Here is a 26,047-nt window from a genome sequence, read left to right as displayed (position 1 = left end):
GCTCACCATGGCAACCCGCCAGCCAATCAGGTTTTAGCTGTATTCGTCAGAGTAAAAACGTTTTCCTCACGTGAAGCTGACGACGACGTAAGTGAGTGTGTTTTGAATACAGTACAGTATGTAGTTTTTAATAGTGTATGTATTTTATTGATTACAAGACTAGAATGAATTCCTTCTCATTACCTTGAGTGCAAAATTTTTGGTTCAGAGATTCTTAAGCAACAAAAGAATTTTTTTTCAGAAGATATTTACTAATGCTGCATTGACATACCTTCAAAACAAAATTCATCTCTTTAATCTCTCGAGGAACATTAATCCATTTCTGTTTACCTGCTGGTCACACCCTTTATAGTCCAAGTGACTGACAACAACAAAATGTTTGTTTTTTTCGTCTTCCAAAGATGTATTACCTGGTGCATATGTGCTAATACCTATTGGTTAAAGAGACAAGTTAGCAGTATCTTTTCCTTCCTGAGAGAGAGAGAGAGAGAGAGAGAGAGAGAGAGAGAGAGAGAGAGAGAGAGAGAGAGAGAGAGAGAGAGAGAGAGAGAGAGAGAGTTATGTTTGTTTTTTGTCTTCCAAAGATGTATTACGTGTACTACACATTTTTAAAATGTTATGAACAAACACACACACAAACAATGTGCATGTGCTAATAACCAATGTTTAGAGAGACTCAAATTACCTGAGAGAGAGAGAGAGAGAGAGAGAGAGAGAGAGAGAGAGAGAGAGAGAGAGAGAGAGAGAGAGAGAGAGAGATTATTTAGGACTCTAAGGCTTTGCAGATGTATAATTATTTTATTTTCTTGGGTTTTTGTTAATCTTGGGATTTTCTATGGTCAATTCTTGGGATTTCGAAAGAAAAAAATTATTTGAATAGCAGCACACACCCAAATGACTTGGGTCAGCCGTCAGCATGCCATATCGCCAACCTTATGAATTGACGCCCTCAAAATAGGAACTCACATGACACAAAATACACGATAAAATAATTTCTCATGGGTGAAAATTTGGGGGTCACACAATATGCGAGATCGCATGTTACATGAGTATATACAGTATACAGTGTATGAAGATGGAGAAGTTAAGAATTACAATGCTAAGTTACATGAAGAAAATCAATGATTAAAATTAAACACATACTTATGGTTAAAGGGAGGTTAAATAAAAGTAAAGGTGGGCTATATGGGCATACAAAAAAGGAGGCGATTGGTCTTCACAACCGTGATGTTTGTTGTTAACATACCACTAATTAAAACTTGTTGCCTTTTAACAATTACTATCTTAATTAGACAAATGGTCGATAGACATACACACACACAAACAAACCAGCTCAAACATAAGTCGGGATTTTGGGCTTGTCGATATCTTGGCCTGCCAGGATCCTGGCTGTTGGGCTTGTGTCTGTCTGGATTATGGCAGTTGGGATTGTGACCCAGACCTGAACACATGTTCACAAGACCCTTCTCAGAGAGTTAAATCCCTAGGACATTTTTGTTTATTCATCAACCTAATCTCAATAAAAGGAAGTCTTCACCTGTAATCTCTGACCCCTTTTTTTACTAGATGAGGGATTAGATCTAGTTCATTATCTCAAGATGTCCATGCATTGGAAGCAACTGATGTCCTTGAAACTATTATAAATATCTCAGGGAAGACCACATTTCCTTCCACCACCACACAGAGGCAAACAATGTATGTGAAAAGCATGACAGGGTAACCATAAAAATTCTATTTGCCATACCTATTCAGGAATCTGGTATGGTCCAGTGTATGAGCCTCACCAAAGTTTATCATCAATATCTACCCCTAAGGATCTCATTCCTCTCACTATTCATTAGTGTTGCCATATAATCTAATCAAGAATTACTTCACACTCACCGCAGAGCTGCAACATCATTACCAAGAAAAATATCCTTAAAGCACCAGCAATTATGCACCAATTTAAAGCAATCATATCACTAATAAATCTCTTAGGGTGAGGGCACACTACAAGTGGCAAACAGCGAGCTATCACTGGTGCCAGAGAAGACGCATGTGACATGTTAGTCACAGCAGATCATCAGTGACAATATGTCATCATCAAATTGTTATGAGAATTATTTTTATTTCAAACTGCTTCCATGAAGTTAGATGAAATGAGTTAAAAAAAAAAGGCTTGGATTATAACTTTAACAAGAGAAGAATGGAACGGAGCAAAATTTTATAATCTATGCAAACAGTCTCAGACGTACTATCACAAATTTTATGAATATTTGCATATGAGTCAAGGATCATTCAATTCATTGCTCAGCAAACTTGAAGAGAGGTTGAGTAAACCTGTAACAAACTTCAGAGAACCAATTTCTCCTGAAGGAAGATGCTCAGAAATCAGCATTTTTTTTTTTAATGCTGCATCCTGTGTAAAGAGTGGCGAGGTTTAGCAAGACATCAAATCACCCTGCTCCTCCAGTGTGGCCATCCACATAAGAATTGTTATATTTCATAATTAACGGCAAGTCACACCACTCAAGCTGCACCACTCGCCTCTTGCAGTGTAGCCATACCTTTATGGAGACAAATAAGGATAAATACTATCTGTTACCAAAAGATATGCTTTCCATGACCATCAATCCATGCTTTAAATACCACTGAAAATGAAACCCTATACCTTTACCAAATCTTCCATTGTCTTTTGTATATACTTGAAAAAATATAGTTAATTCTTAGTAGGGAAAACTTGCTATCATTACTCATTTAAAATTAAAATACTTTTTCCATGGATAAATCTAACTTATGTTGGTTCTTATGTCAAACACAAATCTCTTAAAAGTTCACTATAACTAATCTTATGAGGAATAAAGTGCATCTAGTCTTCAAGAACCAACAACAAGTATAAGTTTAGATAAAATTGTACAGTGGATGTTTTAAATTTGTGTGTTCCTTTGTGAAATCCTTATTCTGTTTGATGGATAAAGCACCTTGGCTTTCTTCATGGAAAAAAGGAAGACACAGTAAAGACTCTGTATCCTTGACTGAAGTAAGAACTTCTTGAACTTAGCACCCATTTTCCTTGGTGATGATATTTTTACCCAGTACACACAAAAATGTGCACTCTTACAGACAAAAATACTGTACCAGGCTCTCCCTGAAATGACAGAAGGGATTGGAGGAAGGTACTGGAGTTTATGATTAATAAGTTATTCAACAGCTAGTTTTCTTACAATACCAGTTTGACAATACAATCTATTAATCAAAAAATAGTTCAAAATACCAATTAGGGGAGAGGACTAAGCAGATAAAGCCAAGGAGGATGTAGGTGTCACAAGTCCAGTCCCAGGAAATGATAGAGTTGGCAAGGGCAAGGCAAAAAGAAGCATTCCTAATAGTAAGGTATTTGCAATGAAAGGAGGATACATGCCCAACACAAGAGGTGTAAAGGCTGATACAACAAGAATTACATTCCTCCAAGGTGATAGATGCCCAAGGAATCAACTATGGGGATGAGAAAGGTGAGTAATTTAATACCTTTCCTACTGAAAGTACCTGGCCCACTGTGACAATGGGACCTAAAAAATACAACTCCGGTTGCTTTTAAGTGACATCACATAGACAGAAGTTGGCAAATATGTTTTGACAATACCAAGGGCCTGTCCTAAGGATGGCAAAGAACTCCAAACTGTACTTAGAGGCCACATGAAAAAAGGGTACAGACTTGCCTCTTTAGATAGGTATGGTCCCTCCAACCTACTGTAGATTAAGCGACGGTAAAAACCTATTGTAGCTACTAAGAAATTGGATTATCTTGGACACAAGCCGATAATGACTGCGTATGTAGAAACATGAGAGGGAGAAGGTTAAACAGACTCTGTACATTAAGGATACGATCAAGGAACCCTTACAGGACACAAAAGATTCTCCTTGTGAGCTGTGGACCATAAAGCAGAAATAGAAAAGTGACCTAAAAGAGAAACACCCAGCTTGATGATTGAATCTTGGCTACAAAATCTGGGCCAAGAGATAAGCAAATTGAAAGTGCATGGAGCTCAGTGACTGACACACTCAGAAGGTACCAAAGAAAGCAAAAACAGCCATAAGTCTCAAATCTACAACAGATGCATCCAACTGAGGCTTCTAAGATGACCTAGTAAGGCTGTTCAAAACATGTGGCAAGTCCCAACTTTGATCTTTCACCAAAGCGTGAGAGAGAGAGAGAGATTTAATGAAGTGGCAGAGGAGGTCAAAAATATTTCTTTTATTTCCCTGAGTTGAGGCCATACAGAAAAAGGATGCAAACAAGGTGGAGACATACCCCTTATAGGCAAGAAAGGGCATTCTTCCTATCATTTTGCAAATGGACGAAAAGTTCACTAGGATTGGATTAATGGCTTCAAGGGGATAGAGAAGCCCATTATTCTCAACAAGACATGAATCATACCCATTTTCCCTGGTAAAGGGTTGTGGAGGAGGATCTGCTGGGAGTCACAATAGCAGCTGCAGCAACCTCTAAGGAACTCTTTTCTCAGGCTACACTTGATACCTGCCATGCATAAAGATGCAGCGACTGAGGCCAAGAGTGAGATCTGTGGAATCTGTGGAAGTGAAAGACTCCCCAATTTCCAAACAGAAGTCTAGCATTCTGTGATGTTGCAAACTTGTTTTAATAAGAGATTCCCTACATCAGCCTCTGAAAAAGCCAGAGTCAACTATTCTTCCAGATGGTAACAAAATGCAAACCTTAACAATACCCAAGTGGCTACTGGGGAACACAACTGGAACAAGCAGCACTGAAAGAACAAAAGAAAATGGAAACATGTAAAAAGCAATAAAAAAAAAAAGAGACATTGTTAAATTCCTCAGTTCTGCCAAAAGTACACTTTTTGGCATACTAATATGAAGGGGATCAGGAAAATACTTGCCTGTGCATACACTGATTTACAAGTGTAAGTGAAGACATTGTTAAGATTCCTGTTCTGCTAAAGTACACTTTTTGGCATACTCTACGAGGAGGATCAGGAAAATACTTGCCTGTGAGTAAGACTTAAGATTCTCACTCCGTCTAATGAAACAGACAGCATTTGCCATATATAAATTATAAGATTTGTACTTTGTAAGGACATGCAGTGCTTGTAAACAAGTGCAGAAAATGTGCCTGAATACTGAGAAAAATATTTGAATTTCATACAACTGATCCCCACAAAAATGCAGCTGCTTTACACATTTAAAGATCAGTTTGTGAACCTTGCACTTAGTATGAAGTCATTAATGATACTCTGCAAGATCTACTTGCTCAACACAGTTAAGGTTCACAAATCTTTTTACCTGTGCCATCCATCGCTCTTCTGGATCATCATGATCAAATGAATGTGCTGGAGACAGTGAACGTGGTCGAGTAGGTGATAAGGGTGCTAAAAGAGGTGATGAGAGATCTAAGGGTGGACGTATTTCTCCACTGGTAGACTCCCTGATAAGGGCCCACTGTGCACTTGCATGAACCTGGAAAAGAATTTTTTGTCACAACAAAATCATCAGACTTTACTTTATCAAAACAAAATCAATTCTCCCTATGTTAATGTAAATCATCAGACTTTACTTTATCAAAACAAAATCAATTCTCCCTATGTTAATGTTCACAGATACTACAAAACAAAATGCAACTTACAATAAAGGCAATGTTTCATTTAAAAATTTTTTTGTAAAGTTAAAAAGTTTTTTATGTGAATCTCATCTTTAAAAGGCAATGCCACTTTATAAATTTAAACATAACCACTTTTAAGAAAAAATATAGCTTACCTTCCCCCTTCCCCAAAGAAATTCACCACACAAGGAATACCCAATCATTTTTAAAATCATTTTTGTATTTTTACAGAAAAATGATTAACCCCATGATCCTGAATGCTAAACATATTTTTAAAATACAAGGAAACATCTCAAATCAAAGGATGAGACAAAAGCCAGCCTTACTTCTAATTCTATTGGAGAGTCCTCAGTGACTTTGTCCTGTGGTATGCCAGCAGCTGCATGTGGCTGAAGATGATACTCTAAGAGATTTCCATGGTATGCCATTATGAAAAGCGAGTCCATTATTCTCCTCTGCTTGTCTCTAGGTACAGTGGGAGAGCCAGCAAGCCAACCACGCGGACTACCAAATACTGAAGCCACCTGTGGAAAATTATACAGTTAGAAGTTACCACCTAAGTAAAAGGACTAACTAACCTTCGGCAAACAATTTGACTTGAATCTTTTCGCAAATATTACTCTAAAATAAGTTTTCCCCCCATAGTAAGAAATGAAAATTTGCTAACTACAGCAGCAATCTATACAGACGAGAAAAATCTATTGAGATGGGAAAGAATCTCAAAAATAAATATCCTGTTTACAGTACTTCTATAATTTCATCCTCAAAAAATAAAATATGCATATCAATAACTGATAAACAGTTATATAAGAGTTTAATTTGGTGTCTGAGCTATATTTCTGAATTATAAATTTTCTCACAACAATGCAACACGCAAATTTATTAAGGATATTTTCTCAAAATACGCTCAGTTATCCCTTAAAAAACCAGAGAAAATACATAAACTTCAAATTTTCCAAATGCCATTTTAAAAATTATATAAAATAAATATACAACATAATGAATTTGCTATTATAGTTTTTTCTTAACTTTTTGTTTTGTCTGTCACAGACTCTTGAGACAGTGCAGGGATCCAAGTGGCATCCTGCTTCCTTGAGAGTCTTTCACTTTCCTTATATTATGAGGTGTTTATAGTAGAACCCTCTGCTGCAAGAGTTCTGGGGCTGCTTCAGCTCCCAATTTACCAATGCTTTTCTTCAGGGATTTTAGTATTGTGACTAGAGCTCTAATAATTATGGGTACCACCTCCACTAGCATATTCCATAGCCTTCTCAATACAATCTACAGGTCTTGGTAATTTTCTATTTTCTCTCTCCCACAATACTCAATGATCTATGAGTGTTACATTGTTTTTGGTTCTGTTGATAGTCAGGTTTGGTCAATATGCCTGTACCACCTGCCTATCCTGATACTGTGGTCTCTGAATGATTTTGTCAGCTCATTTTCCACTCTCCCTCAGGTTGGAGTTTATATCATATCTGCTGCATGCTACTTGACATTTTTGCACAGACTCCAGTGAAGGGCTTATGCAACTGAATCAAGTCTCCTTTTATACTGGTGCAGCCACAAAGTTAATATACAGTATAGTATCATAGAGGTTTGCAAGATTAAAAGAATTTAAATCAGTTGAGAATGTTCCTTTGTTCATCACTGTATCCTGAGAGTAAGAGGTTGTAGACTTTTCAAGCTATAAAAGTTATTCAGTTTGGTTACATTGAGTAGCCCATGAAGTATAACTGATAGTTTTCGAAATTAGTTGATTCATTCACTGATTCTTTGGGATCAGTAATTGGCATATTTCAAGTCTTAAAGTTAGAAATTCAATGTGTATGAACTTGTAATTTTGATTGATCGGTAATTTCTTTATTGGTTAAACCTTGTTGATTGATCAGCTCATCATCACTATTCTCATTTTCAATGGAGAATGTGAGAAATTTAAGGAATTTCCACAATATCTTTTCTTTGTTCTTCTGGCCATGTATGAACCATCTCCTCTCAACTTGTTAGACTTGTGAGCACTTCACACTTCATCATCATCATCATCCAGGTGCCATATCCCCAAGGACGTCAGCAATCATGGCTCGCCACTCCTCTCCGTTTCCGGCTCTCTGCAGCAACTGAGCTGCAGACATTCTTCCTCCAGTCATTCTCACCAATCCATCCTTATATTTTTGTCTAGGTCTTCCTCTTGGCTGACTTCCATTGATTTTACCAGTGAGAGAGAGATGTTCTAGTTCTTGTCTTCTCACTATGTGACCCACAAACCGCATTTGTCTAACTCTCACTGAAGCCAAAAGTTCTCTCTCAATGCCTACTCTCTCTAATACCTGCTCATTAGTTTTCCTTTCTGTCCATGATATTTTCAGCATCCTTCTCCAAAACCACATTTCTGCAGCCTGTAACCTCTCCTCATCTGCCTTCCTCAAGGTCCAAGTTTCACAGCCATACAACAATACAGACCAAACAAAACATTTCACAAATCATCTCCTAAGATTCATCGATATTTTTGAGTTGGTGACTAATCTCTTTATCTTACCAAATGCATCTTTTGCCATGGATATTCTCTTCCTGATCTCTTTTTCGCATTTTCCATCACTTGTGACACTGCATCCTAAATAATTAAAACTATCGGTTTGTTTAACTGTTTCAGCATTAATTCTTATATCTGTTCTTGGGGGGATTTCATCTTTGGAGATAACCATAACTTCTGTTTTCTTAATATTTATTGACAGACCTCTTTCTCTGCTTGACTCGTGTAAAGTACTGACTTTAGTGGCCATTAAAATCTGGATGAAGCCATCATATGTGGTTATTAACAGGCAGGTATAAAATTTTGAGTTCTTAAAGGAAAACCACCCTCAGTATGTGTACATGTAAGGTAGAAAGTAGATTACCTCGCTGTAGGCCCCTTCCTAACCATTAATCTTCTCTTTCTACGTACCCAGGCCTTACCCTGATTATAAGAAGAGCCTTGATCTTCTGCCCTCTCTGCTTCATCATATCATATTATAAGTATTGGGGAATTTGAACAAGGGCCTAGATCACCACCAATTTTGTCAGGTCATTAGCTATCAAAGATGTTACAACCGATGGAAAAATTAACCATGGGCCATAAAATCTTATACATGATCCAATTATTAAGCAACTGAATCACTTTTGTTAAAACAATAATACTACACTGTATATTTAAAATTGGCTTATATCAATACTGTTTGATTTCCTCAAATTTGCAAATGATTATAATGACATAATTAGCTACCTGTAAATGAAAAATATTAAATTACTATATTTCAATATGATTTTGATTCTGATCAAGACTAGTATCTGTAATCAAAGTGAACAAATTTACTGACAACCCAACTATCATCATTCTGGTTGTAAGCTGAATTCTGGTGCATATACCTATTAGACACTAATCCACAATATTTTTGTACACTTGTGCATTTACCTTAATCCTTCCCCTATATTAAATGTACCCTTAGTTTTTCTATTAGGCTTTCTGTTAATTCTAATATTTTTAAAATTCTCCTCCTCCAACCCATTATTGACTATACCACTTTGAACTCCAAACTTCCTTCCATGCTGACCTTGGATCAGACTGTGTTATCAAAATACTGTGATTTAAGATCTTTCCCCAAATTAGCTTCCATTCACAGACAAGCCCTAGTGTGGAGATTTTTGCCACAAGTTGCCTTGTCTTCAGAGATTCAACAACAATCTTTCTTATTGCCTCCATAACTTTTCAAACCTTTTGCCACAGAATGTACCTTCCAATTACATTTTATGCTCACAGTATACCATTTTTGATAGACATCTATATGCATTTCATAAAATGGTGAATGATACCAACCACTCTGAGTTATCCAATAAGGGTCTAATATGTTTACCTTTATTACATCATCACCACTTGGTGATCTTGGGGTTTTACTCATTGGAGGACTGCGGCTAGGAGATGGTCCTGAGGATATTGTACCTGTTAAAATAAGTCACCATTAATCATATGTTAATTTTATCCTTTACCAATACTAGAGAGTTCATTAGAACCTTCAAAGATCCAAGCATTATTTGCTGGGTTTCCTCTATTGAAACAAAATACAATAAAAAGAAATATTTGAGATCTATTATGATTAGAACATAATATAAGGTAAAACACTTTGGTAAAATTACCTGCATCACAATAAGTTACATAATAAACGGCTGTGATTAATTGTAATACATATATCATAATACCTCTTCCTAGATAATGTGAGAGAATGAAAAATAAATCTAAGGAAAACTGGTTCCTGACTTCAGTGTGGTGACCTTTTTGGTTCAAAGAATGCCATGTGTTGAACCATGGGTTTCAACACATTGTAAGGAAATAATTATCTGTCATTTACAGGATTCATGGCAATGACAACACAGATCATTTCAGTTTCAGGAAAAAATACAAGATGCTGAGAATCAAACATACCAATCAAATTCTGCAGTAATGGCTGTCGTAGTTGAACAAGAGGTTTCACAGTTGTTGGCGTTGGATAAGGCGGATAACGTGGGTTTGGATAGGCTAAATTTGGACTTAAGTCAAACATAGACTTAGATGCATTTGGTGATGCTGATAACACAGGGGAATTACGGCCAGACGATGGAGTATCATCCAAACCTGCACTTCGATGAAAGCGACTCAACCTGGCAAAACATAAAGCTGATAATCAGATTTGCTAAAGAAAAGTTTTTCATTCAAAAAAAAAAAAAAACTTTCAAATACAAAGGGCAACTACTTGAAGATCCTTTTTATTTCAGACAATGCTCCTGGCCACCTACAAAATCTCGTTGACTTTCATCCTTACATCACTTGTATTTGCCTAGCTGCTAATGCCACCTCTACCTTGCAACCAATGGACCAGGGAATAACTGCCATCTTCGAGCATTAGTTCCTAAGGTGAAAACTTAGGTAGACTGCATATGCAAGGGATCTGAATGAAGACTTAACAATCTGTGGCTTTTGGAAGGGATTAGTTAGTTAGTTATAAATGATTTGTTTAACCAGACCTCTGAAATATAAGGCATCTATAAGGCAGTCCTGAATATAAACACTACTTGGAATAAGATTTTGACCATTGATATGAATGAGGTTTTGTTTGAAGTGGATGCAAACAGAACTTGGGTGTCACTGAGCAATGAGTTGAAAATGGACTTTTAGGAGAAGGATTTCATCTCATTGATTAAGGCAGACAAGCAGCCACTTATGAGCAAAGTTCTGACAGAGCTTCACGAGCACCAGTGCTACAAAGAGGAGCAGATATCAGATCCATTATGATGATGCTTCACCATTAACAAAATGAAGCAGCTCTTTGTCCTTTTAGAGTGGTAAGATCCAAATGCTCAATGTTTTGCCAACATTATGGGGGCAATGCAAGAATATTGTTTAATATGCTTATGGAAGAAAAGATGAGCAACAGAGTTAAGGGCACCATCAACAAGTTCTTGCAGCAACTGAAAATCCAAAAGAAGAAATTACGCAACCGGCTTAATGAAGTTTCCTCTTCCCTCAACTTCCCCCACCAGCCCATTGAGCAAAACAATATCAGGAAGTTCAATATGTACATATAAATTTTTACATTTCTCTTTAGACTCACTGAGTTACAATTTATAGTTTATTAACAAGAGAAAAAATGCTCAACTACTGAATGACTTAACATATTAACAAGGTTAAGGGTTTATAGTGTCTACGTAAATTTTCTAGGGGTTGATTCCATTTAGGTTCTTTTTTCATTTACCGTATTTGATGGCTTATAAGACGTATGTCTGCATAGGACGCACCCCAATTTCAGCAGGACATTGGGGGAAAAAAAATAAGGTTTCCTAGCCTATGCTCATATGATTTTGGTAAGTAAAAACTGTAGTATTAGGTTATCATATGCATATTGTTTCTTACCAACAGAATCAATAAAAACATTAATAAAGAAGTTATTTACCATATTTATATTTATCAAAAAGGGATTAACATAAATGATTCGGTGGCAGGGAAGGCCTAGGTACGTTCGGTACTAAGATGGCCTACCTCTGACGCCGAATCACATACATAAATTAATCCAGGAATGGACGTGACATCCATCCTTATACACATTAGCTATAATCATGATAATAATAAACACACCAACGAGAAGGCACCAACCTGCTGGTGGAGGAAAGGAAACTAATAAAAGGCTCAAAATCTATGATCAGAAAATTGAGCCTATTTCATATGTTTAGGCAAAGTACAAAGCCCTGAAACTAAGTTCCTAGCCTCCAACCAACGACATGGTAAATTCTCCAGAATATGCCCCAATATGGAGTAAATGAAAGTACCTAGCAGAATACCGTTCTGCTAACGATAATGTGGACCTGAAGGCCGAAAACGCGACAGAGGCAAACATGGCCGATGTTCGGCTGTGCACTGGTAAACATATTTTACGTACCGATCATAAATATTGTGCCTCTCACGTTAAACAAACCAACCAGAAAAGGGGTACTCAATTTAGATGGTGTGAAATCCTCGTGGGATGACATGATTAAAGCAGAATATGATGAAATCACACAGAAAAAGAGAGACACGGTCTTCTCGTGTTTGTGCTAAATTTTGGAATGACCTTGGCGGGTGCGCGGGGTGCGTGGCAGCGAGCAGAGGTAAGGGTTAGATCGGCTCCCCTCTTTTGGGGACTTTGAGAATGGAGAAATCTGTTGGGCGAAGCATCTGTGATAGTGGCTTCCACTCACCCCTTAGTGCATACCGACACCTTTATGGTGCTCGATCCAGGGGTAGTAACCTTGGCATTGTGGATAGCTTTTTTCTCTGGTATATTTAGCAATATTTATACCTAGAAATGTGTGCTATTGGAACCATTTCACTGGGTGACACAGGTCGAGCCCAGAAATATGTATTATACAATCAGCCATTTACTACGATCGAATGTTTCGTCTGCTGCTGAAAGCTACCTCATAGGTTTACCAACAGATTGCAACACATTCATTTGTAAACATTGTTTCTTACCGGCAGAATCAACAAAAACATTAATAAAGATGTTACCTATGGTAATATATGTTATATATATATCCATTATATATTATAAAAGTATGCAATCAAGCTCTGCAATTTACTACGTTTCATCACTGCAGCTGAAAGCTGCCTCTTGGCTTGATATGAATACAGTTAGGTGGCAGCACCATTGGTTTCCTTTCTTCGCTCCCCGTAGTTTATTTTCTTGCAGCCTCCAAGAACGTACCATTTTTTCAGTAGGAGGAGGACCAAAATATCTTGCTGCTGCTCTGTTGCTGTGTTCTTTAGCATATTCTATAACTTGAAGTTTTTAGCGAATAGTGTAACTTTGCCTCTTGCTTCCCGTATCCATATTTGCAAGGGTAAAATCCAATAAATAAAAAAGTTTCCTATGTAACGGCTCGAGTCTCGTGAGCAATTGAACAAAGCCATGTTATTATTCTTAAAAGAAAATGCTAGCACGAAAGTTACGAAGTATCAACTCAACGAAGCCTTGTTATTATGCCTAAAGAGAATGGTAGCAGGTATTGTCAACCACCAATTGATCAAGCCATGTTGTTATGCGTAAAGAGAATGTTAGCAGGAATTGCCAACTACCAACTGAATGAAGCCTTGTTATCCGTAAAGCTCTCGAGATAATCACCAATAGGTGGCAGCACATGTACTGTAAGTGTAAATGTGGAATGCGATTTTTTGTAGGCGATTTATAATGATATTAACACATTTTAATGAAAATATCGATAATAACAACGTAAATATTGATTATAATACTAGCAGTATTAATTGCGGTGATGGTAAGTGTGATAATGATAAATAATTATCATAAACTTTGGTTTTTAATAGGTTATTAGGATAACACCAAATGTTAGGCAAGGCTACAACGTCTATGTGACGTTTCATGTATAATTTCGGCCAAAATTCTTAAATTTTGAGCCTACATTATGTACATAGGACGCAGGGGGATTTTTTAGGCCATTTTTTTTTTATTAAAAAAGTGCGTCTTATACGCCGTCAAATACGGTAAATCAAGAGTCTTGGAACAAATTAACAAAGTAAAATGAGGTATTACTGTATTGAAAATTTTAAGTATTTCTAAAGCATAACTGTCTTCACTTTCAACAAGTCTGGCATTCAATAATTATAAATATCAAGTACATATATATTTTCTAATTCTTCTCGAGACTCAGAGTTAAAATATATAGTTTACTAAAAAGAGTAAAAATGTTCAATTATTAAATGACTTAATATTAACAATGTTAGGGGTTTATAGTGTCTACATAAATTTTTAAGGGGTTGATCACATTTAGGTTGTTTTTTTATTTAAGTCGTGAGTCTTGGAACAAATTAATGAAGTAAAATGAGTTATAACTACTGGAAATTGTAGGTATTTCTGAAGCATGACTGCCTCCACTTGCAACAAGTTTAGTGTTCCATGAGTATAAATATAAAGTAGTCCTGTCCATTCAAACCTGTGAGTTTTCTTCACAATAATCAAACAGAATATTTTTTGCACTTTTACAGCCATCCATATAAACCTCTAAATGATTAATGTAGGCTAGGAGTACAAAGGAAACTAAAATGGTTTTGCAGACCATAATTGCATCAAGTGCACATACATGCTAACAATAATCTCCTCTCTTGGGGATACGAACCTCTGAACAGAGATGCAATGCATCAAGATGTGTTCCAGACAGTTAAGGGCTATTTGATGATAAATAAGTTTGTATAAAAACATGCCTTTATTGTAAAATAAGTTTATGATATCTGCTGTTTTGAGAGTACACTGGAGGTGTTGCTTTAGTTTACAAGGTAAACTGTCCATACTTCAAACAACAAAAAAAACACATTAAAAAAATTATCATCTAAGCTTTATTATGTTGTTCCTTTCAGTGGCATTATACTAAAAAAATAGCACAATAATCACAACCACAAAACAAAACTAGTTTTAGTATTTGAGGCCATAAAAAAGGTTACTGTACCTATTGACAACACAACTTGATGTATGTGTGCGCACTCCAATGTTGCCACCATATGGTGTTATAGGAAACACATGGGTGGTGCCTCGGTGTGTTGATACTGCAACCCAGCGGGAGTCAAGGGAAAATGATATATCTATCACCTGTAAATGAAAATAATAGTTTTAGAATCACAGGAAAATATTTTCTAAAATCATTACTTTTATGATTGTAATATCCTTATTTTTGTGATGATAAACTGGGGCTTACGATCTTCAAGCTCAAAGCAGTGCTTTGGTGGTCCATAGTTTTAATTTAAATCATAAAATTAATTCAAAGATTATTTTTAAGTGACAATTCTCACATAAGATTGGTTGAAGATGCTCCCATAAATATGGAAAACATTTGAAGATAATAAGAGTTTAGAAATGAACACCCTTTTACTAAATGGTATATTGCATTTTACTTTCAAAACTAACACTGATTGTGTGAACCCTGATGCTCTGCTTCCTCTTCCTCTCTCCCTCCTGATAGGCAATGTCTGTGGATATTCCTGACTATGGCATCTAAGCAGAACAAGCAGTTGAAAACAGGATAAATACAGTCACTGCACTGTAAGTTATATGACTAAAATTGTCTCAACTACCAAATGAATATGGAATTACCCAATGACACCCAGACCTGTACACTGGTGATAGGTCATTATCTTCTCACCCCCCATTTCTTTATTCTACTTAGAAGTAACTGCCCACTTGCTATTCTTATTTTCAATATAAATGCAGAAAAGGAACGCTGATTAAGTTTTGAAAAGTCCACGTCTAAAGTGTTTTACTTTTTCCAATAATACAATTTACTGACAAAACTGTGGATTTTTAATCCTTAGACTGGGCAAACTTTAGGGTTGACCAGTTTAAAAAAAAATCAATGTAGAGAGGAAGACATGCAATCCACAGGGAATAAGAAAAAAAATTTTTCTAAAAAGTTTCCTGTACCTTCCTAGGGAAGCTGAAAGTGATTATTTCCAACCCTGTACAGGGCATCTTTTCCAAGACACTCATAAATATATGACAATTTTATCATTACACATATTCTTTCTAATAATTTTTTGTACCTCAATTTACAAAATTACAATTATAGCTGATTATCATAAAGGATAAGAACTAAAACCAACAGCAATCCCTGGGTATATTTATTGGTAATATATACAAGATGTCCTGGGACAGGATGTAGTATATTACCCCATGAAATCTCAAGTCACACTAATCTTCCCTGTATCCTGGACTGAGATGCTAGTGGTGTCAGAAGTCTAAACATTTTCCCATAAAATCTGTTCAAACTGCATGGCGCAAAATTTAAATTCTCACCTGTGGCGGGCCAGACTGAACATCAAGAGTTATTATTATGTCTCACATGATCATGCCCAGATGCAAGGGGTTAATGAACAACAATTTAATTAAACTGTATTTTTTTTTTTAGCTTTCAGCTAATCTTAACACTAACTTATTTCAAAATGAAAAACAAAACTCATAGTTAAAATACAAGAACAAGACTATGCTAAGCAATTGTGAACACAGCTATATGGATAAAAAAAATAGCCTAAGTCATATAAAAAACATAAAAAAAGTGAAGTTGAGCATGAAAAAAACTTTGCAAGCAAAGCAGATAGTCAATAAAAATTAATGAAAAACGAATGCATACTTTGTACAAAAAAGACTATTTTTTTTATTAAGTATTCAAAATTACAATGCAAAAAGATATTAACCCTTTCACTTACTAAAGACGGATATAAACATCATCCAAATTCAAGTCCTTCGCTTACCGATGACGGATATAAATGTCATCCAAACATAAAAAAAAAATAAATAAAAAAAGAGATTGCACAAACCAGCAGACAAGATGTGGATCATTTTCAGCAAAGTTCCTAATATTTTTTTTACATATATGTGACATGTATTTTTATTTATTTTGTATAGTTTTAGGTTTTTATTCTATAATGAAACCATTTATCTTCTTTTCTGAGAGAGAGAGAGAGAGAGAGAGAGAGAGAGAGAGAGAGAGAGAGAGAGAGAGAGAGAGAGAGAGAGAGAGAGAGAGAGAGATATTCCTAATACATATGTAACAATCATATTTATTTGTTTTACATAGTTCTATATTTTTATTCTATAATTACACTACTTACCTTTCTTCTGAGAGAGAGAGAGAGAGAGAGAGAGAGAGAGAGAGAGAGAGAGAGAGAGAGAGAGAGAGAGAGAGAGAGAGAGAGAGAAATATTCCTAATACATATGTAACAGGCATATTTATTTGTTTTACATAGTTCTATATTTTTATTCTATAATTACACTACTTACCTTTCTTCTTCTTCTTCTGAGAGAGAGAGAGAGAGAGAGAGAGAGAGAGAGAGAGAGAGAGAGAGAGAGAGAGAGAGAGAGAGAGAAACACTTGACTGGACGCCACTTATTTTATGGAAAACTTTGTTACTTTGTCATTCACTTTTTCACATATTCCTTGATGTAATTATAACTTTTGCATTGCAAACCTATGTAATTTATCTTGGTATATTACGGATTTACAATGACGACTTTATCGTACATTTTGGGGAGGGGAAATTATTTTTTTGGGAGTGCAAAATTTTCACGTATCTCGTAATTTCTACTCATTATTTCACCTACAGAAGTTATTTTGGAAGGACTTTTATGCCAATGTAGAGAGCAATTATTCAGCTGCAGAATGAAAAAAAATTGAGCAGTCTTCCTTGAAAACTGACACAATTGCGCATTGTTGAACAAAAATATGTATAAAAATTTTTTTTGCACATATCATGTGAGTGACTGGCACTTTTCTTATGGAAAACGCTAAGCTATTTATCATTCATTTTTTCATATTTTCCTTGTTATAAATACAGCTTTTTGCACTGTATTAACTGGGTAATTTACCAGGGTGTGCTATGGAGAAAAAACCAACACTTTATTGCAATCATTTTTTTTTTTTTTTTTTGGGGCAAAAGCAAAATTTCTCATATCTCGTAATTACTACTTATTATTTCACCTACATAATAATTAGTTTGGGTGGATTTTTTAAGCCACTGTATAGAATTAAGTAATCAGCTGCAGAATGAAACAAAATTGAGTGGTCTACCTTGAAAACTTTCGGAGATATGCATCTTTGAACAAATAAAGGTATAAACATTTTTATGCTTACCACTCAAGTCACTGCCACTGCCCACAGATGTCACTGTTTATAAGTCATAAGCGAAAGAGTTAATACTGGCTCTAATTTAATTTATGATGCATAGCAAAAACAAATCAACTGGAGATATCCTCACAAAAATGAACCTATTCACGGGTGAACAAGCAGATGTTCAAATGAGGTAACACTTAACAGTATCCATGTAAGATGCTGGTAAGCAATTGCGCATTTTCCTCTTTATTTCTAGTACTATTAATTTTAACTTTAATAACAGATATCAGGCAGCTCATGCTTTCAGTGAACATTTCAGATACCAGTTACAAGAAAAATAAAGAGCTTGAAGCATTTCCATCAAAAGCTACAGGAAATGATCAAGAAAATGAAAAATTTTAATAAAATGAAGAAATATTAATTATTAAAGAAGAGTAGCTTAGAACTTTGGAAAATTTCTGAAGAACACAGTATTAGGCATTTACAATTCACCACACACAGATTGACTCTACAGGTAGCTCTGGGGCCTGGATACATACTCAGATGCTTCTTCTGTGGAGTGTCTAGGGAATGTGCTAACAGACTATAGGGGTATGTAAAGTAGTGGAATTGTTTTAAAACAAACAAGTTTACTTCAAAAATAATATAAAAATTATCAATACATACAAACCCAGCAGCCTTACCTTAGCAGTAGTATCTCCCCTATGAAGAGTGTACAAATGATGGATAGCAGATTGTGCAGAAGTAAGTGGGTGAGGTTGCAGACGAAACAGATGAAAATTATGTCCCTGTTTATCAGCAGTTACAAGTAACATCCCTGTTGGATCAAACTGCAGAGCAACAACAGGAGCTGCATGATGTGCGGTGAAGTGAGCAACAATGCCAGAGGAGGTCCCACTGCTTAGTAGATTAACTTCTCCAGTACTTACAGTCTGTAGATTTCACAAAGAGGCTAAATGAGAGATGTAATTAAAAAAACATGGGTACTTTCTCCAAATAATGTACTCTTTCAAATGCAATAGTTATGCCTGATAAACATTCAGTTCTTAAAAACTAAAATAAAGAAATAGGAAACTAAATATTATTAAAACAACACACTTCATTTCATTATTAATATTATTATCAACATGCCAAACTCTCATGTAGCTGGCTAACCCTTCACCAATGATAAGCCAAGAACAAACTGAGATCAAACAGTTGCATCCATTGCTATTAGATAAAAAACAATCAAGAAATATGAAGAAATCAAACCTGGGTATCAAGAACAGTAACCACCCCTGGAGTTGGAAGGTTCGTGGGTGGTGGCTGCTGAGCCGGAGAACCTTGTCGCTGACCCATGAGATTGGATGCCACACTTTCACCAAGCTCCTTTAGACCCTGAAAGGTTTATTGATATTTAGTCATTCTGAGTTATTTCTCAACAATACAAAATAAAATAAAATAAAAATTACATGAATCAATGTAACAAAAAAAAACCACAATGGGCTTACAAAAATATTCTCTGTATATAAACAGTGGTTATTACAAAAGACATTTTCCTCATTTTTTTACTGAATTTACCATACAATTTCATGATGAAATTTACCATATTACCTTCTATGGCAGAAATGCGTATCCAGAAGTTAAATAAAAAAGTTTAAAAAAAAAAAAACCCATTACTGAAAACTATGCAAAAGCAACATAATTCATAAACACTTCACTGCAGATAACAAAAACCGACATACAATCCATCATCTCTAAAATCAACTACAGAACTTTACTGAAAATCAAGGGTACATAATAAAGATATATCAACATGAAATGCAGTTACTGAGCTGTACTTAATTAAAAGATCTTTCCTATTATTTTATTAGACTAACTGTCTAAATTATTTGCATTTTTCATCACAACTCTCTCCATTGTGATCAGTATTTTAATTTTCCTTTTACATTATTTTAAAACCTAGCCTCAGTCATTATTTCAATCATCAAATAAGAAAAACAAAATACTAATACAGTAATAATAGAGTAATACATGGTCAACTATGAATACTTATCTATATATATATACTACCTATATTTTCAACTATGAATTTTTGTTTAAACATAACCTAAAATCTAACAATTCATTATTCATAAAGAACATTTGCATACAACATACTGCTGTTTGCCTACAAGTGAGAACCTTTCTTTCATTTAATTCTTTTATTTCAGTGAAATAAAACAGCAAAAACAGTCACCATGTGCATAAGAAGTGGAAAAATAAAAATGTACAGCTGCTGCTTTACATGTACTGTATTGAGAGATTTGAGACCAGTGATTTATCAGAAAACCAATGTTAATTAATATGCAGTTACTGCAGAACAAAGTTAGAAAACATGTTTATCATTAGTAACTTATAAACTAAAATGTCTGAAACAATCTTGTAAAGTATGATTTTGACAAGCACAGAAATAAAGCAAAACAGTGATGAGGAAGAAGAAAAATTTGTTATCTTACATAAAAATCTAACCAGTATATTAATTAATATGAATACACTAAACTTACTAATGAGAAAAGGGGGTAACTGTATCTTTCTTAAAGAAACCAGATTCTTAATGATTTAATGGAAAGATCTTTGTCCTCCAAGTAGTTCCTAAACAATTTAAAAAAGAGCAAACGCTGATGTATCATAATAATAATAATAATAATAATAATAATAATAATAATAATAATAATAATAATACAGTTTGAGGTCTTAAATCTGGCACTCCATGGTCCAGCAACTCCCATGATCCAGAACTTTTATGAATCAACTGCCATTAGTTCTTGAAAGGCTACATGGGCGGCACCACATATTTCAGTTTTGGGATTTTTTTGGATTTCGGAACTGAAACTGCTTTAGTTCTTGAAAGGCTATGAGGGCGGCACCACACATTTCAGTTTTGGATTTTTCGGATTTCGAAACTGAAGCTTGCTTCATAAGTAAACAAGCACAGTTTATTTCCAACGAAAAATTTAGTGAAATTCAAAAATATAAAGCACACACAAGAATCGTAATTTGTGTATATTCAGCGCCGATCTCTGGTTAATGGCGCCGATCTCTGGTTAATGGCGCCGTTAAGCGGCGTTTTCGGCGCTCAGCCACGGACAGAACCCCCACCATTAACCAGGGACTGCTTGTACAGTACATCATGTACAGCGCGAGATGTATTTTCATTAAATTACACTAGGCTAGGCTTTCTATGCTTGTCTCAGTTTCAGTAGGTGCCACTGATAATGCATATTATACCTTGAGTTAGCTTTTATCTAATAAGTGGCCTAGAAGCAAAAGTTTATTAGGTTAAATGCAACTCTTCATGCATCAAATTGAACTTACCAACCTTGTGGTTTGTCTAAGAATTCATTACTATTTCTTATAATTAACCACCACTTACTACTACGTGCAAGACCCTGGCATACATAAAAAACAGCAAGTACTGATATAAACAATCGAATCAAGAAACAGCCGTTTGCTAATGTCAGTTACTGCAACTAACACATGCTTATTAAGGGCTGCGTTACAGTTATTGACTTGTTAAAAAATGTGCTATTTTCAATGGTGACTTCCATAAATAAAAATAAATCTTTATTCATCCTTCACGCAATGGAGAGGAAAGTGTTGTGAAAGTATGCCATTAAATTTACCTTTGTAACCTGGCTGAAGAAAAGAGTGGCCACAAAATGTTCTGGAAGAAGCAGAAGCAACATCTGATACTTGAGAAATCACACCTTTACTTCATTTAATTTATTGTATTATAAATAAAATAAGATGCATTTTTAAACCCAACTTTGATAATTTACAATAAAAAAAACGAATTTTCGAAATGTTTCATTTACCAACTACAGGTAATGGCTGTTATGATGTCGGTAAAAAGCAATGAGCTGATGATTTTAAGAATGTAAACAATGCCAAGATGCTAATGGTGCCTGATCGCTTTGCTCATAAGTTATAATTTGATAATAATATAACAATAATGCATGAAATGTAATTGCATACTGTACTTAAAGCAACAGTTTTATAAAATCATCATCATTCTTAATACAGCTGTATTTGACTTTTGCAAATGGATATCTGTCAGCGCAACAACCTAACCGGGCCCAATAGTTTACTCTCTCTCTCTCTGTCACATACAGATACGTGCAGGTTTAAAGAAACAAAAGCGGCTGATTTTTAGGTCTTTGCTGAAAACGAAAGCCAGATAATTTTGAAGTGGTGGAAAACACTGAGAGGTGCCAGGAGATCAAAATTCGAGTGTGCTTAAAAAGTGGTTCAAGTTCTGATATAGTGAAGGTGTAAGCATTTCCAGGGAGATGCTCATGGAAAAGGATAGAATTTTCATAAGGAACTAAACCTAACAAATGACAGTGATTACTGTATTCATAGCTTTGTTCTACTTTGATAACATAGCAATATATATGTGGAATAAGCTGGCAAGACTTTGTTTACAAAGGTGATTTTTTAGGGGTGATTTCTGTAATCTGTGATTTACTGTGGTCACGCAGTGGCCTGGTCACAAGGGAGCCGGTTTTAAGAGGTCGGACTAATAATAATAATAATAATAATAATAATAATAATAATAATAATAATAATAATAATAATAATAATAATAATAATAATAATAATAATATAATAATAGCTCTTTCTATGGTATTCAGTTTACATAAATCTTATACATATGCCTTATTATATTTTTCCCTCAGCAGGCAGAATTACATATCAGGTTTCCAAAGGTAACAGGAAAATGTTCTGCTGTATTAGGCTTATTATTTTCCTATTACATTTCATTGCACATTCTGGTGGTCATCCACATACAGTTAAAGTATAAATAATCAGCATCCTGAGTTACACAGACATTTATGGTGGACCAGGTGGGTTGGAGTCAACAGACTGCTGTGTTCGTTAAATTCTGACTGGTCGGGCTGCCAGGCATTCCTGCAGTGACCAACTTGTAAGATGCTGATATTACCTAAGATTTGTTGATGAGGTAGGCAAGAGGGAGAGGGGGAGATTGGCTTGTGTATCTTCTGCTGGTATGGCTGATGTGACAGCAGTAACACTGGCATTTGGCAGCCCATCAAACCAGTCAAAATTTCAACACACCTGGCAATCCAGCACCCGACAATTTCAATCCACATTCCCAAACTCTACACTTGTGTACCAATACACTGAAATAATTCACTTTAAAACTTGTAGGTTTTCATTTTAAAAAGTGTACATCAAAACAAGATGAAAATCAAATGCAACAAAATGCCTTTCAATGACCTTTGGAAACCTGATATAACTGGTACCTGCTGAAAGAAAGAAAAAAATAAAATGCCAGTGAAGAGACTGCATAAACTGTATGTCACAGAATCAGCTATTGTATTTAATAATAATGCCCTTAGCAAAGAACTGGAAAAAAGAAGTAATAATAACAATAAAAATGTACAATAAAATCCTTTTTCTGAATGAAATGGGACACTTCTTTCCCTATTTTATTCATTCACATTGTGCCACTGCACTTCAATGTGATCATAAAAGATTAACACAATAAAAATACTACCGTACACACTTGCATATCATGCGACTTTTGAAGACCTAATTTTGAAGCTAAATTTAAGGGGGTCGCATCATACATCAGATGTAAAATTAGCGTATGTATATTCGTATTATAAAATACAAACATAACGTACATGCATCTTTTCCATTGATATTTTTAAAAAGTTATGCTTTATTTCACTGTATACAATAATATCATATGACTACTGTATTATAAAATATTGTATGTATATAATATTGTATGTACAGTCATACCCTGAACTTATGTGAGGTTAGGTTCCAGAACCCGTCGGGCAAAACGAATTTCCACATAAGTTTGGCACGGTCTCTATAAATCATAATAAATACTTATTTCTAGAGTTTAAACACTAAATATGACCCTAATCATGCTCCCAAAGTATTAAGATGACTTTTAATTAAATTAAAGTTATGTAATTTCATTTGAAAATTAGCTTAATATATTCCCCATTAAAAAAGAAATACATGGTTGATGTAAAAATATGAGTGTGAAGACTATGTATATGTATGTACTACAGTATTACTCTTTCTCCCCCTTTCGACCGGTCTATTTTTAGAAGTCTTCTCAACTCCGTTTTTTTAGAATGTAATATTTGCACAGAGAGAGAGAGAGAGAGAGAGAGAGAGAGAGAGAGAGAGAGAGAGAGAGAGAGAGAGAGAGAGAGAGAGAGAGAGAGAGAGAGAGAGAGAGAGAGAGAGAGAGAGAGAGAGAGAGATATTTGGCAACTTTGCCCTGAGCTTCTCTTCAACAAGTTCACAAAAGATCAGGGAATGATATTTGCTTGTTTAAAATACGTATAAATTTTGTAATTACATGTTAGTTATTATTATTATTTATTAATCTTATTATTTAAAAATTAATACTTATTATTAGATAAATCATTTATTTATCATACACAACAAATAAACATGTATACATGGAGAGAGAGAGAGAGAGAGAGAGAGAGAGAGAGAGAGAGAGAGAGAGAGAGAGAGAGAGAGAGAATTATTATTTATTGTTATTCAATTTACAGTACATATGAAAGCTTGAATAATTATAAATTACATAAAAAATTAAACAAACGCTTTTGCAGGGTTTCACAGGATTCGCATTTGTTCACGTATATCTGAAAAACTTGTGTATGACAATTAGTTAGGTTCCAATGAAAAGTTTGTGCCTCTTTGAATTTGAGCAACCCGAATCACACAAGTTTGGGGTATTACTGTATATTTCATATAGTTTATATAATATTATATAATATTGGATGTATTTCATATTAATACTGTATTATAAAATACAAACATACCAATCAATGTTTTGGTTTGAAAATCAGCTGAAGGCAATTACAAGGTAAGTTTATTTCACCATATTTAACTCGATTCAGAGCGATTTTCTTGCTTCTAGTTAGCATAAATTAATCTCTAGATACTCTATTTATATGGGACAAGGTTATTTTTTTGCTATACTAAGTGTTTTTCAGTCGAAATATGACAAATATGAATTGTTGTAAACTCAATTTAGTTATTTTTTCGTTAATACAGTAAACCCCTGTATTCGCGGTCTCAAGATTTGCGAACTCATCTATTCGCGGATTTCTCTTTGGAACATATATATGCATTATTCGCTGAAAATCAGCCCATTCATGAAATTTTTCATTGAGAAATATTCATGACTAAATGCACTTTTTGTAATAAAACTATTAACCCTTAAACGCCTACTGGACGTATCATACATCAACTAAAATTGTCTGTTGGGTGCCAAGTGGCTATCTTCGTCACGCCGACTACAAAAATTTCAACCTTCGGCAACTTTGACTCGACCGAAATGGGTTTAAAAACGCAATTGTAAGCTAAAACTCTTACATTCTAGTAATACTCAATCATGTACCTTCATTTTGCAACAAATTGGAAGTCTCTAGCACAATATTTCGATTTATGGTGAATTTTGAAAAAAACTTTTTCTTACGCTATTTTCGGTAACTGGCCAAAAATTTCAGAAATTCTTTCGTCATTTTGTTGTAATTTTTGCACTGTTCTATATTAGCCGTTACATAAAGTTTTATATATGAAAATGTGCGCAATTTCATGTAAAATACAGCAAAATACAACCCATGGTTGTAGCTTTTATCAGTTTGGAAATATTTTCATATAAACCACGATAACTGCTAAAATTTCAACCTTTGGTCAATTTTGACTCGACCGGAAATGGTAAAAAAACGCAATTGTAAGCTAAAACTCTTACATTCTAGTAATATTCAATCATTTACCTTCATTTTACAACAAATTGGAAGTCTCTAGCACAATATTTCGATTTATGGTGAATTTTTGAAAAACTTTTTTGCCTTACGTCCACGCCAGAAATTTTTCATCACGTTGTCGTAATGTTTGCACCATTTTATATTAGTCGTTACATAAAGTTTTATATGTGGAAATGTGCGCAATTTCATGTAGAATACAACAGAAAATAACTCATGGTTGTAGCTTTTATCAGTTTTGAAATATTTTCATATAAATCACGATAACTGCCAAAATTTCAACCTTCGGTCAACTTTAACTCGACCGAAATGGTAAAAAAACGCAATTATAAGCTAAAACTCTTACTTTCTAGTAATATTCAATCATGTTTCTTCATTTTGCAATAAACTGGAAGTCTCTAGCACAATATTTCGATTTATGGTGAATTTCTGAAAAAAAACTTTTTCCTTATGTCTGTGCGCAGTAACTCGGCCGAACATCTCAGAAATT

General features: G+C 34.9%; 1 protein-coding gene across 6 annotated transcripts in view; it reads right to left on the bottom strand.

The window, feature by feature from the left end:
- Positions 1-26,047, bottom strand: part of LOC136835440 (BCAS3 microtubule associated cell migration factor-like) — a 349,957-nt gene that overhangs the window by 102,728 nt on the left and 221,182 nt on the right. For all 6 annotated transcript variants that reach the window (XM_067099015.1, XM_067099000.1, XM_067099005.1 and 3 more), the window contains exons 7-13: positions 19,019-19,144; positions 18,451-18,699; positions 14,615-14,754; positions 10,071-10,285; positions 9,505-9,590; positions 5,944-6,141; positions 5,302-5,475 (exon numbers count right to left, since the gene is read on the bottom strand). In XM_067099015.1, coding sequence (XP_066955116.1) covers positions 5,302-5,475; positions 5,944-6,141; positions 9,505-9,590; positions 10,071-10,285; positions 14,615-14,754; positions 18,451-18,699; positions 19,019-19,144 — 1,188 coding nt within the window. The remainder of the gene's footprint in view (positions 1-5,301; positions 5,476-5,943; positions 6,142-9,504; positions 9,591-10,070; positions 10,286-14,614; positions 14,755-18,450; positions 18,700-19,018; positions 19,145-26,047) is intronic.

The sequence above is a fragment of the Macrobrachium rosenbergii genome, chromosome 4, assembly GCF_040412425.1.
Source record: "Macrobrachium rosenbergii isolate ZJJX-2024 chromosome 4, ASM4041242v1, whole genome shotgun sequence".
In the NCBI taxonomy this organism is placed as follows: domain Eukaryota; kingdom Metazoa; phylum Arthropoda; class Malacostraca; order Decapoda; family Palaemonidae; genus Macrobrachium; species Macrobrachium rosenbergii.
Note: the sequence above shows the minus strand (reverse complement) of the source record. Positions and strands in the feature narration are given on the sequence as shown.